The sequence below is a fragment of the Dysidea avara genome, chromosome 1 (assembly GCF_963678975.1).
Source record: "Dysidea avara chromosome 1, odDysAvar1.4, whole genome shotgun sequence".
Classification (NCBI taxonomy): domain Eukaryota; kingdom Metazoa; phylum Porifera; class Demospongiae; order Dictyoceratida; family Dysideidae; genus Dysidea; species Dysidea avara.
Genome location: NC_089272.1, coordinates 20,123,466 through 20,137,353, shown reverse-complemented (window position 1 = coordinate 20,137,353; position 13,888 = coordinate 20,123,466). Strand labels below are relative to the sequence as shown.

At 37.9% G+C, this 13,888-nt stretch overlaps 1 protein-coding gene across 2 annotated transcripts in view; it reads right to left on the bottom strand.

Annotated features, from left to right (window-relative positions):
- LOC136258681 (uncharacterized) overlaps positions 1 to 13,888 on the bottom strand; it is a 41,844-nt gene that overhangs the window by 25,298 nt on the left and 2,658 nt on the right. For both annotated transcript variants that reach the window (XM_066052027.1, XM_066052034.1), the window contains exons 2-4: positions 10,680 to 11,059; positions 1,477 to 1,525; positions 1,359 to 1,421 (exon numbers count right to left, since the gene is read on the bottom strand). In XM_066052027.1, coding sequence (XP_065908099.1) covers positions 1,359 to 1,421; positions 1,477 to 1,525; positions 10,680 to 11,048 — 481 coding nt within the window. In that variant the 5' untranslated portion in view covers positions 11,049 to 11,059. The remainder of the gene's footprint in view (positions 1 to 1,358; positions 1,422 to 1,476; positions 1,526 to 10,679; positions 11,060 to 13,888) is intronic.

The window sequence follows — 13,888 nt, the reverse complement described above, 5'->3', positions numbered from 1 at the left end:
ACTTTGAGACATGTAAAACCTAAAATGGCTATAGCTTCTGGGAAGCTATCCCCTGCTGCCAGAGATTCTATACTCCAGTCAACCCCTCCCTCACATCGACTACTTTCAGGCTCCGTCACTTCCATTCCATGTAGCTACACTTTGATACGGAGCATTTAAAAACTGTCATGCACATCATTTGGGGTGGTTGCTGCACTGTTTCAGCTAATAATGAATATATTTCCATGAAATATTTTTTATAAGACACTCACACAGCACATAGGAAATCACTACACAAACATAATCGAATTACGTTCTCTTCAGCTAGGAATGATGAACTATTGTTTAAGTTCACTTGCCCATCAGAGCAAATTACAGTATATGGCTTTCATTCTTTACATTAAGTCTTCATACAGCTTACAGTACATGAATGTGCATGGGTAGTGATAAAATCAGGAACGAAATTGAACAGAAGTAGCAGGGTGCGCGCCAAGTTGACAAATCGTTTAAGCAGATTGCATACTGTTTACACAATAACTAGAATTGTGCAAGAGTCAGTTTTTTTCTACCTACAGGCATGCTAGAAATCGCTTGCTCGAAGTTTCTATTTAATGCAACTGCAAGAATGCCATTCACCTACACCAAAAACGGTCATTTACGTACCCTACTAAACTATTATTTTGTAAGCATAGCAAACATACAATTCATAGCCACTAACACACACTGTGGTCAACTCTCGTACATGTACATCATTGCAAATGCTGGCAGACTTCAGAAAACTGACTAGAGTGGAACCTCTCTATTACAGACATTTAGGGACCCAGAATTTTTGGACACTTTTTGCTGTAATGTAGAGGTTTTCCTCTTTCAGAGGTAAAAAAATGTGTTAACCAGACCTGTTGGGACCAAAATGTTTGTCCTTATTATGGAGGTTTTTTTCTATTGTATCTAGGAGTTTATTTAAGAGAGGTTCCACTGTATAAGACTTGGACACAACTGTAACATGAAAAATACAAAAATATTACAGTAGCTTTCCTTATAAAATGATAACAAAGTAATTCTACATCAGAATCTGATGGAATGTTATAGACACAACATGCAATGTGGTGGGAATTAAATAGAAATTCTGAGCAAATGAATTTCTAGCATGCTTATAAGTAGAAGTAAACTAACTCTAGCACACTGTGTGACAGTTGGAAACACTGCACAATCTGCTAAAAATGATTTTTCTATTTGGCATGCTGATTGGTTCCATTCCATTCTGGCTCTTATAACTATCCCATGTGTACAAACATGCAACACACAAGCACATGAGTTTCTCAAACAATTTCAATAGACACACGTATATACTGTCATCTTATACACGTATTTTTATTAACCTGCAATATTAGGAGACAGCACTGAAGGTGGTGGTAGAGATTTACCATTGGAAGTTACCAGTTCTGTGCAAGGTTAACTTCAGTGAATACATGTAAAGCATACAATAAAGATACCAACCTGATTCTGCTATCTTCTTAGTTACGACAGTTGCTTCCACCACTGGGGTTGCACAAATATATGCATATGTCATGACATTTGATATATATCAAGACACACGGTAGTGTGTCGTGCGGCCCAAGAAGCCGGCGCGCCACACCGTGAGTATATTGACAGGAAGAATGAAAATGTCATTTTCACACCTTTGTATCTCGGTGATCACTTATCTGATTGGAACCAAATTTGCTACACAGTTGCCCGCCAGCCAAGGGAGTCTACATTCCAAATTTGAAGGAAATCGCTCCAGCCATTTCCGAGATATGAGCTGCCAAAGTTTCGTTTATTTTTCTTCGTTTTTTTTTTCTTCTTCTTCTTCTTCTTCTTCGTCTTTTCGCACACTTGCAAAAATTGCTGTAACTCGCAAACGCGTACTCCGATCGCCTTGAAATTTGGCACACAGAAAGGGAGTACAAAGGCGAATCCTAGCATCAACTTTGGTACAAATCCGATGAATGGTTCAGGAGTTATGACCGATTATTCGCGTAAAACAAGATCGATTTGTTGTCACGCCTACAGGGTAAACCGCTTCATGGAATGAGTTGAAAATTGCTATGTAGATGGAGTAACCATCGTAGGAGTGCCTTTTGATGGTTTGAAAGGAATCGAGATAAAGACCATGGAGATATGACACAAAACCCAACCTGTGTCACAATTACGCGATCGATTTTTTATAAATATAAAAGTATTAGTTTTCACGCCTACTAGGCAAACCGCTTAGAGCAATGAGCTGAAAATCGGTGTATAGCTGGAATAATCTTCATTGAAAGTCCTTGCAGTAGTACAGAAGAATCGGATTACAAACCACTGAGTTATGATTCGAAAGCCAACTCCGTGTAGCAAATGCGAGATCGAGATACTCTAATAGAACAGTCACCCTAATAGAGCATTCGGCTAATCTATTTATTCCATTATAGAATTTTATTACATCACAAGTTATTCTGTAGGGAGTTCAGCTACAAACAGTTAATCTTATAGACAGTTCAGCAAGAAGACAGTCACCATGTGGAGAGTTAAGCAAATATATCACTATAGAGATTCAGAACATTACAAGTCACACTGAAGAAAGTTCAGCTATAAACAAGTCATGCACTGTGTAGAGAATTCAGCTACAATTAAGTCACTCTCTAGAGAATTCAGTTACACAGAATTCAGCTACACACAAGTCACTGTGGAGAGAGTACAGCTACAAACAAATTACCTTTTAGAGTGATCAGCTACAAACAAAACACTTTGCAGGGTGTTCAGCTGCAACAAATCAACCTTTAGAGCGATCAGCAATGAACAAATCAACACAAATCTACCTGTAGAGAGATAAGCTAGAAACAAATCACCCTGTAGAGAGTTCAGCTACAAAAAATCACCCTGTAGAGACATCAGCTAGAAACTAGACACAATGTAAGGAGTTCAGCTACAAGCAATCACCCTGTAGAGAGTTCAGCTAAAACAAATCAACCTGCAGAGAGATCAGCTACAGACAAATCACCTTATAGAGAGTTTAGCTACAAACAGATTACATGTAGAGAGATTGGCTACAAACAAATCAACCTGCAGAGAGATCAGCTACAGACAAATCACCTTATAGAGAGTTTAGCTACAAACAGATTACATGTAGAGAGACCGGCTACAAACAAATCAACCTGCAGAGAGATCAGCTACAGACAAATCACCTTATAGAGAGTTTAGCTACAAACAGATTACATGTAGAGAGATCGGCTACAAACAAATCAACATGCAGAGAGATCAGCTACACACAAATCAACTTGTAGAGAGATCAGCTAAAACAAATCAACCTGCAGAGAGATCAGCTACAAACAAATCACCTTATAGATAGTTCAGCTACAAACAAATTACCTTGTAGAGAGATCGGCTACAAACAAATCAACCTGCAGAGTGATCAGCTACACACAATTCAAGTTGTAGAGAGATCAGCTACAAACAAATCACCCTGTAGAGAGATCAGCTAGAAACTACACACAATTTAAGGAGTTCAGCTACAAGCAAATCACCCTGTAGAGAGTTCAGCTACAAACAAACCAACCTGTAGAGCGATCAGCTAGAAACAAATTACCCTGAAGAGAGGTCAGGTACAAAAAATCACCCTGTAGAGATATCAGTTAGAAACAAATCACCCTGAAGAGAGGTCAGCTACAAAAAATCACCTTGTAGAGAAATCAACTACAAACAAAACACTTTGCAGAGAGTTCAGCTACAAACAAATCAACCTTTAGAGCGATCAGCAACAAACAAATCAACCTGTAGAGAGATAAGCTAGAAACAAATCACTCTGTAGAGAGTTCAGCTAAAACAAATCCATCTGCAGAGAGATCAGCTATGTACAAATCACCTTATAGATAGTTCAGCTAGAAACAAATTACCTTGTAGAGAGATCGGCTACAAACAAATCACCCTGCAGAGAGAACAGCTACAAACTAGACACAAAGTATGGAGTTCAGCTACAAGCAAATTACCCTGTAGAGATTTCATCTACAAACAAATCAACCTGTAGAGCAATCAGCTAGAAACAAATCACCCTGAAGAGAGGTCAGCTACAAAAAATTACCCTGTAGAGAGATCAGCTAGAAACAAATCACCCTGAAGAGAGGTCAGCTACAAAAAAATCACCCTGTAGAGAGATCGGCTACAAACAAATCAACCTGCAGAGAGATCAGCTACACACAAATCAACTTGTAGAGAGTTCAGCTACAAACAAATTACCCTGTAGAGAGATCGGCTACAAACAAATCAGCCTGTGGAGAGTTCAGCTAAAACAAATCAACCTGCAGAGAGATCAACTACAAACAAATCACCTTATAGAGAGTTCAGCTACAAACAAATTACCTTGTAGAGAGATTGGCTACAAACAAATCAACCTGCAGAGAGATCAGCTACACACTTGTAGAGAGATCAGCTACAAACAAATCACCCTGTAGAGAGATCAGCTAGAAACTAGACACAATGTAAGGAGTTCAGCTACAAGCAAATCACCCTGTAGAGAGTTCAGCTACAAACAAACCAACCTGTAGAGCGATCAGCTAGAAACAAATCACCCTGAAGAGAGGTCAGCTACAAAAAATCACCTTGTAGAGAGATCAACTACAAACAAATCAACCTTTAGAGCGATCAGAAACAAACAAATCAACCTGTAGAGAGATCATCTAGAAACAAATCAACCTGCAGAGTTATCAGCTACAAACAAATCAGCTTGTAGAGAGATCAGTTACACACAAATCAACCTGTACAGAGATAAGCTAAAAACAAATCAGAGTTCAGCTAAAACAAATCAATCTGCAGAGAGATTAGCTACATACAAATCATCTTATAGATAGTTCAGCTACAAACAAATTACCTTGTAGAGAGATCGGCTACAAACAAATCACCCTGCAGAGAGATCAGCTACACACAAATCAACTTGTATAGAGATCAGCTACAAACAAATCACCCTGTAGAGAGATCAGCTAGAAACTACACACAATGTAAGGAGTTCAGCTACAAACAAATCACCCTGTAGAGAGATCAGCTACAAACTAGACACAAAGTAAGGAGTTCAGCTACAAGCAAGTTACCCTGTAGAGAGTTCATCTACAAGCAAATCAACCTACAGAGCAATCAGCTAGAAACAAATCACCCTGAAGAGAGGTCAGCTACAAAAAATCACCCTGTAGAGAGATCAGCTAGAAACAAATCACCCTGAAGAGAGGTCAGCTACAAACAAAACACTTTGCAGAGAATTCAACTACAAACAAATCAGCTTGTAGAGAGATCAGTTACACACAAATCAACCTGTCGAGAGATAAGCTAGAAACAAATCACCCTGTAGAGAGTTCAGCTACAAGAAAAACACCCTGTAGAGAGTTCAGCAACAAAGAAACCACCATGTAGAGAGTTCAACTGCAAACAAATCACCTTATAGAGAGTTCAGCTACAAACAAAATCACCCTGTAGAGAGATCAGCTAGAAACTAGACACAATGTAAGGAGTTCAGCTACAAGCAAAACACCCTTTAGTGAGTTCAGCTACAAACAAATCAACCTGCAGTGAGATCACCTACAAAAAGCACCTTGTACAGAGTTCAGCTACAAACAAATTACCCTGTAGAGAGATCGGCTACAAACAAATCAACCTGTAGAAAGATCAGCTACACACAAATCAACTTGTAGAGAGATCAGCTACAAACAAATCACCCTGTAGAGAGATCAGCTAGAAACTAGACACAATGTAAGGAGTTCAGCTACAAGTAAATCACCCTGTAGAGAGTTCAGCTAAAACAAATCAACCTGCAGAGAGATCAGCTACAAATAAATCACTTTATAGACAGTTCAGCTACAAACAAATTACCTTGTAGAGAGATTGGCTGCAAATTAATCAACCTGCAAAGAGATCAGCTACACACAAATCAACTTGTAGAGAGGTCAGCTACAAACAAATCACCCTGTAGAGAGATCAGCTAGAAATTAGATACAATGCAAGGAGTTCAGCTACAAGCAAAATCACCCTTTAGTGAGTTCAGCTACAAACAAATCAACCTGCAGTGAGATCACCCACAAAAACGCACTTGTACAGAGTTCAGTTACAAACAAATTACCCTGTAGAGAGATCAGGTAGAAGAATTCACCTTGTAGAGAGTTCAGCAACTAGGGACCCGCCGATTATGCTCATAATTTTACCTATTATGCTATGCTGCACTGCTCAAAAATTTACCTATTATGCTTAAATTTATGCTCAATACTTACCCATTATGCTCAAATTATGCCCAATTATTTATGCCTCAGTTCTCATGCTCTGCTAATAATTTCCAATCTATGGATAAATAATAAGTGGCTGAAGCACAAACTTACTTGTCAAAATGCATATCACAGAAAAGATCGATATACTCTAATAGAACAGTCAGCTATGTGATTGTTCTATTAGAGTTACTGACTGTTCTATTAGAGTATATCGATCTTTCTGTGATAGCTATTTTGATAAGCAAGAATTCATACTATTACACAAATATTCTACCTATTATGCTAGCATTATGCTCAATGCTTTCAGACACATATTATGCTCATAATTATGCCAGCATAATCGGCGGGTCCCTATCAGCAACAAAGAAACCACCATGTAGAGAGTTCAGCTGCAAACAAATCACCCAGTAGAAAGATCAGCTAGAAGAAGTTACCTTGTAGAGAGATCAGTTACAAAGAAACCATCATATAGAGAGTTCAGCTACAAAGAAATTACCCCGTAGAGAGTTCAGCTAGAAGAAGTCACCTTGTAAAGAGTTCAGCTACAAAGAAACCATCATGTACAGAGTTCAGCTACAAAGAAACCACCTGTACACAATTCAACTACAAACAAATCACCCTGTATAGAGATCAGCTAGAAGAAGTTACCTTGTAGATAGTTCAGCTACAACAATTCACCCTGTAGAGAGAGCATCTAGAAGAAGTCACCTTGTAGAGTGTTCAGTTACAAAGAAATTATCATGTAGAGAGTTCAGCTGCAAACAAATCACTCTGTAGAGAATTCAGCTACAATGAAACCGCCATGTAGAGAGTTCAGCCTCATACAAACCACCTTGTAGAGAATTCAACTACAACAAATCACCCTGTAGAGAAGAAGTTACCTTGTAGAGAGTTCAGCTACAAAGAAACCATCATGTAGGAAGTTCAGCTACAAAGAAACCACCATGTAGAGAGTTTAGCTGCAAACAAATCACCTGTAGAGAGTTCAGCTAGAAACAAATCACCCCGTAGAGAGATCAGCTGGACAAAGTCACCTTGTAGAGAGTTCAGCTACAAAGAAACCATCATGTAGACAGTTCAGCTGCAAACAAATCACCCTGCAGAGAGTTCAGCTACAAAAAAATCACCCTGTAGAGAGTTCAGCTAGACGAAGTCACCTTATAGAGAGTTCAGCTACAAAGAAACCATCATGTAGAGAGTTCGGCTACAAAGACACCACCATGTAGAGAGTTTAGCTGCAAACAAATCACCTGTAGAGAGTTCAGCTAGAAACAAAACACCCTGTAGAGAGACCAGCTAGAAGAGGTTACCTTGTAGAGAGTTCAGCTACAAAGAAACCATCCTGTATATAGTTCAGCTACATTTCAAGTCACCCAGTAGAGAGATCAGCTGCAAAAAAATATCCTGTGGGGCATAATGGGCATGTAATAAATATATGTATATAATTTGTATAATTACTAATAAAATCAAAAATAATTGAAGTACAAAATTCTTCTTTAAGTTCTTTTCTTCTTCCTGTAGTAACGAAAAAAACACATGGGTTAAAAAGCCCCAAAGCCAGCCATAGGCCGGCTTTGCAGTATACAAATACAAAAAGAAGTGATATCTAATCAAAAACAGCCAAGCTGTAAAAAAAGGTGCGGCCCCCAAAAAGGCCATGGTGAAAAAAGATGTGAAATCCAAGGTGGCGGCCAAGAAATGGCTGTGATGGTAGGTTAATGGTTACATTTTAATAACAACAATTCAGGTGAATTTGGTGCCAAGACCAAGCGGCACAAAATTCACCTGAATTGTCGTTATTAAAATGTAACCATTAACCTACCATCACAGCCATTTCTTGGCCGCCACCTTGGATTTCACATCTTTTTTCACCATGGCCTTTTTGGGGGCCGCACCTTTTTTTACAGCTTGGCTGTTTTTGATTAGATATATATACCATGATCACGTGAAACTTCAAAGGCGCTGCTGGTTGCATATAGGGCATATACACCCCAACCCCACAGATGAGTATATATACTCATCCAGGTAAGTATATATATTTACTCACCTGGAAAGTCACGTGACACATTACTGTGTCACGATTACAGGTTGATAGCCCGACTGGGCGGACGAACGACTCCCACACTAGCATGAATAACCACCCAGATGACTCAGGCTAATAGCCTTTGTCACACTAGGCGATCAATCACCCCAGCCAGTAAGAGTCCAACCACTGGATTCATTTTATAACCATACCTCGCGACTTCGATGATGGGTTGCAGCAAGTAACGTTGCTCCTACGTTTGTTGATATGAACGGACAAGTCCTGGGAATATAAGGAGATATGTTTACTAAGTCCCACAATCAATTCGATTCTTCATTGTGTGCTGAATTGCGAGAGGAACGCTACCAGTGTGTCTACCATGCCAAACTATGGCGAATTAAGTGTAAGTATATACTTTAAGTTGGTTTGTGTGCATATGGGTTGTTAGTAAGTAATATAGTGCGGATTAATTTAGAAACATGGTTTATATCATATGAACCATGGCTCACTTCGGTGTATTGTACTTCTATACACCTCGTAGCCATGGTTTATATATTACATATAACATGTACCATGAAGCCACCTAGGAAATTTCAGGGTACATACGTATCTTATAAACTCTGGCTGGCCATGGTACATTTAAGTTAAACCATGGCTGGCTATGGTACATTGTAAATGTCCCATGGCCTCGATGTGGGAGCAGTACTGCCAATTTTTTTTTATTAAAACTTGAGCCAAAATCGATTGTGGGAATTTATTATTGGCCATGTGATGAAAGCCATGCAACTGATATAGCACCCCACAGCACTCAGATGGAAGCTATTTGCCACCCTTGCTATCCTATGAGATGAAAAATGTTGGTTTAAGGTGAGAACTAGTGCTATAGCACATTCATGAGTGTTTTGCCACATTTTTGAATATGGACAACACTTACTTTTCAAATAACACGAGATAAACACTCTACAGCAAAGCTTTCCCCTATGGATGTTTAGCAAATGTTGTAAACAGTTTGTAAAACAATGCAGTAGCTTTAAAATACTTGTAAAATCGTTTAATTGAACTTTTCCATGATACCCTTAGGACTTGCCCATTCATGTTGACAAACATAGTCACAATGTTCATTTCTGCCGACCCATAAACTAATTTTACAAGTTGGTCTATATATTACATTCAGTGGTCACTTGGGTGATTAATTTCCAGTAGGCTGGCATGGTACATCCTTGTAATTTACCTGATATATACACCCATGCCCTCAGGCTTGCAGCCCACAAGCTTGGGTATACACATCAGGCAAATCACTTGTGATTGTTGTATTAGAGTACATGTATCTCAAGTCAGACAAGGGGTGTGCAGCTAGCTAGACCAAGTAGATACTGTTTTTCTGTTAAGTAAATAGCTAGATTATGAAAAGGTGTGGTCTCTGTACTCTATCACAACTAGTCGACATAGATCTTTATTTGATGGATGTGGTCGCAAACCTAATCTGGCGGTGCCCGCCCTTTTGCATGGAGTCACCAGACTGATTGTGAACAGGATCCCAATCGTGAAGTCAGATATCTAGCTAGTATACCTCTTATAGTAATACCAGGACTGAAGCGCTTCTGAAATCCAGCTCTGAAATAATTCTGTGGTGTCTAAATATGCTGCTGAAAGAAAGTGTTGATATGGAAAATTAATGCCTTAATTGATATGGTTTCATTGGATGAAGAAGAAGACAAGCAGCCTGATTGAAGACAAAAGAAAAGGCACAGAGGGCCTACACTCATCGGAACCCCCCAAAAGGCACATCCCACTGGTGAGTTTACTATTGTGGCATAAAATGGTGGCTGTGTGCTACTTCGTTTAGGCTCTAGCTTTGTGACTGTGGTCAGTCAGGCAGTCAGGTAGTGAGACTAAAATTCGAGTTTTGGTGATTTTAAAAACTTCTATATCTGGCTACCTGTAAGTGTTTTGTTATATTTAATGTATTATATGATTCCATAAAGGGGTGATTCTCGTCATGTAAGATGTTTCTAGGATGATTTTCAAAGGCAGAATTTTGGGCGGTGCACAAAATTTTTGTGGCAATCCCTAATTAAACAGTACTAACATACCATTTGATAGAGAAACTTTTGAGCATGAAATTACTGCCCACATTTATATTTAAGGCCAAAAATTTAATGTATGTATGTTGTAGCATCCTGACAATACAAACATGTGTACTAATGTCCACTACTGTATCTATCACAGAATTATTCACGGTAGAGCTTTCCATTCTAGCAAAGAAAATTAATGAATATGGGTAATGTATGGACTATTATTTTGTATTTATGCGTACATTAACTCCACTAGTGCTAATCTGAACTGTACACTAATGCTGGTGAATACAAATGTTTTTACAAACAATATGCATCTACAGATAAACCATAAAACTTACTATGACTGTATAAATGTGATTCTGACTGTTCCGTAGCTTGTGTCAATGGTACAACATCTTCCTTGCTTTCTTGAATAGATTTATTGATATTGTCTACTAGCACAGAAAGTGCATCATCTTGTGTGTTCTTCATGAATTCAACTAGTACGTGAAAATAATCGTAGTCATTGCTGTCTAGCCTCCTCTGGATTATCTGCAACATTACAGTAATATCTATTTTCTGTTGCTGCAATTTCAATTTAGAAACATCATTGTCAGCAGGTAAAGTGGTATGAAATTTCTCTATCAATTTTTCCAGATGTGGATTAAGTTTATTTCTCAGCTCTTGATAATATCTTGACAGTAGACCACTGTTTTTTTCACTCATCATGAACTACTATGCTGGAGAAAAACAGACAACTGAGTGACAGCATGCGTGTACACATGTACACTGTACAAACATACATGTATACCATGTACATATGCATTTGAATACATATCATGTACAGTATAGTAGAAAGCATGAAGATTTGGTACTTTGCGGCCTTGCCAGTGGTTACAAGTATACAATCAAGTCCCAAAATTTCAATGTGCATTTAGAATTACCTGAAACGCTTTCAACAAGTGTGTAGATTTTAAAAGATTCATGTAAATGAATCTTCTCTGATCAACTAACTAACTAAACAAATAACTCGTTGACTGAAGATGCTTTTCACCAAGATTAACTATGGTTAATGGTTAAAGCTAAGGGCTTGATTTCTTCATTGCATCTGAGATGTGCTTTTTTGCATGCCTTCTGCAGCAACTTCAATGCATGTATCATGGACTTACCTTTGTCTTTTTATGTCCCATTTCTTTCTACACTACCGCTGATTTGTAGTAGTGTGCCTATGGCTTCTTGTGCAATATCACATTTTCTAACAGAGTCTGTGCATTAATAGAAATAACAGAGAAATTATCAAAATTTCTTTAGTAATCGAAATGATTGCAGAAGTCCTTTTTGTAATGTTCTTCATCTGTAATGCCTTGTAATGGGTGTAAACAAAGGAGATGGCCATGGAACTTTTGGGTAATTGGTTGTCAAAGGGGGTGCATTCCAATGCAAAATTATTTTATGTATGCATGACGCCATTCTTTCCTTTGAGCAGATTCACCAGTCATAAATGATATTATAAGATAAGTAAACTCACAAATAGTATGCGTGAAAAAAAGTTTGAATGCTTACACAAAAACACACACACGTAATCTGATCACTTAAATAAACAGGATGCATATATATCTGCATTAACCATATAGTAAACCTTCTTAATATTTGCAGAATCATGAACAATTTTCATTGTAAATTGATTTGACAGAATAAACTGGAAAACAGAATCATAAATGGATTGGGTAAACATGACGATTTAGTCAATTTACTTATACATAGTTTATATTACCTCGTAAACATCATAAAACAACACAACAATGATCTTACAGAAACCACTTATGTACAAGCATGCCAAACTTGTGTAACCTTAGTTCTATCCTACATGCACATAATGTAGCACACCTATCATGTAGTGCACTAAGTCAAATTTTGATGTTTATGGGCATAATAAAGCCCGCCTTTTAAACCAAGGTGACTTGCTATTCTAGAGACCAACACTGTAGTATTGTAGTCATCAATGCCTGTATATAGTCTATTGGGAAAGGTTTTCATCTCTGTAGTAATGTCCACCTCAAAGCAAAGCTCATAATATATAAGTACAAAGTACACAAATTTTTTTTTGAAATTTTTAACTGGAGTAGGGACCATAGCACATTGATAAAAAGTACTGAAACACACTGGAGTAGTACATGATATTAAATCACAGTAAAACAATAAGAAGTGTTATATCCCTCCATTGCGGTATCTTGAGCAAAGTAGGGATATAACACTTCTTATTGTTTTACTGTGATTTAATGTCGTGCACTACTCCAGCTTGTTTTAGTACTTTTTATCGATGTGCTATGGTCCCTACTCTAGTTGAAAATTCCAAAACTTTTGTGTACTTGTTTGTTAACTTTTTTGTAAAATAAAATTATTGTGATCATACCACAACAAAACAAAGAAACAGCGCTGCGTACCAGCTATCAATTGTTGCCTGAAAAGTAAAGTATCCCATTGTCAGCTATGTTCAACCCATTACATAGTATTACAAATCAAGAATGGTTCAAAAAGCACCTCTGGAATCAAAGTAGCTACTATGAAAAGTACGGACAATTTCTGTTACAAAGGAAAGCCATCACGTACTACTGCCAAATCTACACTTTTCGCAGTCAGCAGAGATGAATGGGACACAAAGGAGGACACTGGTAAGTCCATAAATAACACATTGTATGTACTGTGGTATGCCAAAAAGCACCTCTCAGGCCAAAGGGACGTCGAACAGTGAAAAAATCAAGTATATAGCCTTAGCCATTATTGAGTTACTCTTGTCTGAAGACGTCAGACAGTCAGTCAGTCAGTCAGTCAGTCAGTAGAACGTTCTGCTTAATAATTTAAAAAAAAATTCTATAGCAACTTGTTTAAAGCATTTCAGATCAATCTGAAAGTTTGTTTGGGCTTAGTTTTATCTAACCAATACCACCTCATCATTGTCAAGAAAAAGTGGGGCAGGTTTTTGGGTGATGTTTTTTTCATGGACCACACCCACTCTTTTATGGTCCCTACTATTGTACTGTATTATAAATACAATGCAGTGTCAAAATCTACTTTCAACAGAAAATAAATATATGTTTACATGGAGACAGACAGACAGGCTGTGGCAGGAGACCATGAGACATTTTAGCTATGTAATAACTGTCTGTAGTTTATTATATTCATGTGAGAGTAATTAGTGTGTGGACTGCTCTATTTTTAGTATTGTAGTAGGAAACTATTTTTAGTAAGAACTCATTAACTGTAGGTGATGAATATGATTGTATGTTTTTCTATATAAGCAGATTGCTCTTGTAACATGGACTCAACATATTATATTGTAATTGTACGTGTGTAAAATATGTATAGATAATTCAGTATGTAATTGTATGGTGTGCGTTATCTTGATGTTGGAATTTTCAGAAGCTTATGGATTTAGACACATCACAACAAGCCCCCACTATCCACAAGCTAATGGATTAGTAGAGAGAATGGTGAGGACTGTAAAAGGTCTACTGGAACACACCAGTGATCCATACAAGGCCCTTCTCAGTTATAGAGCAACACCCCTC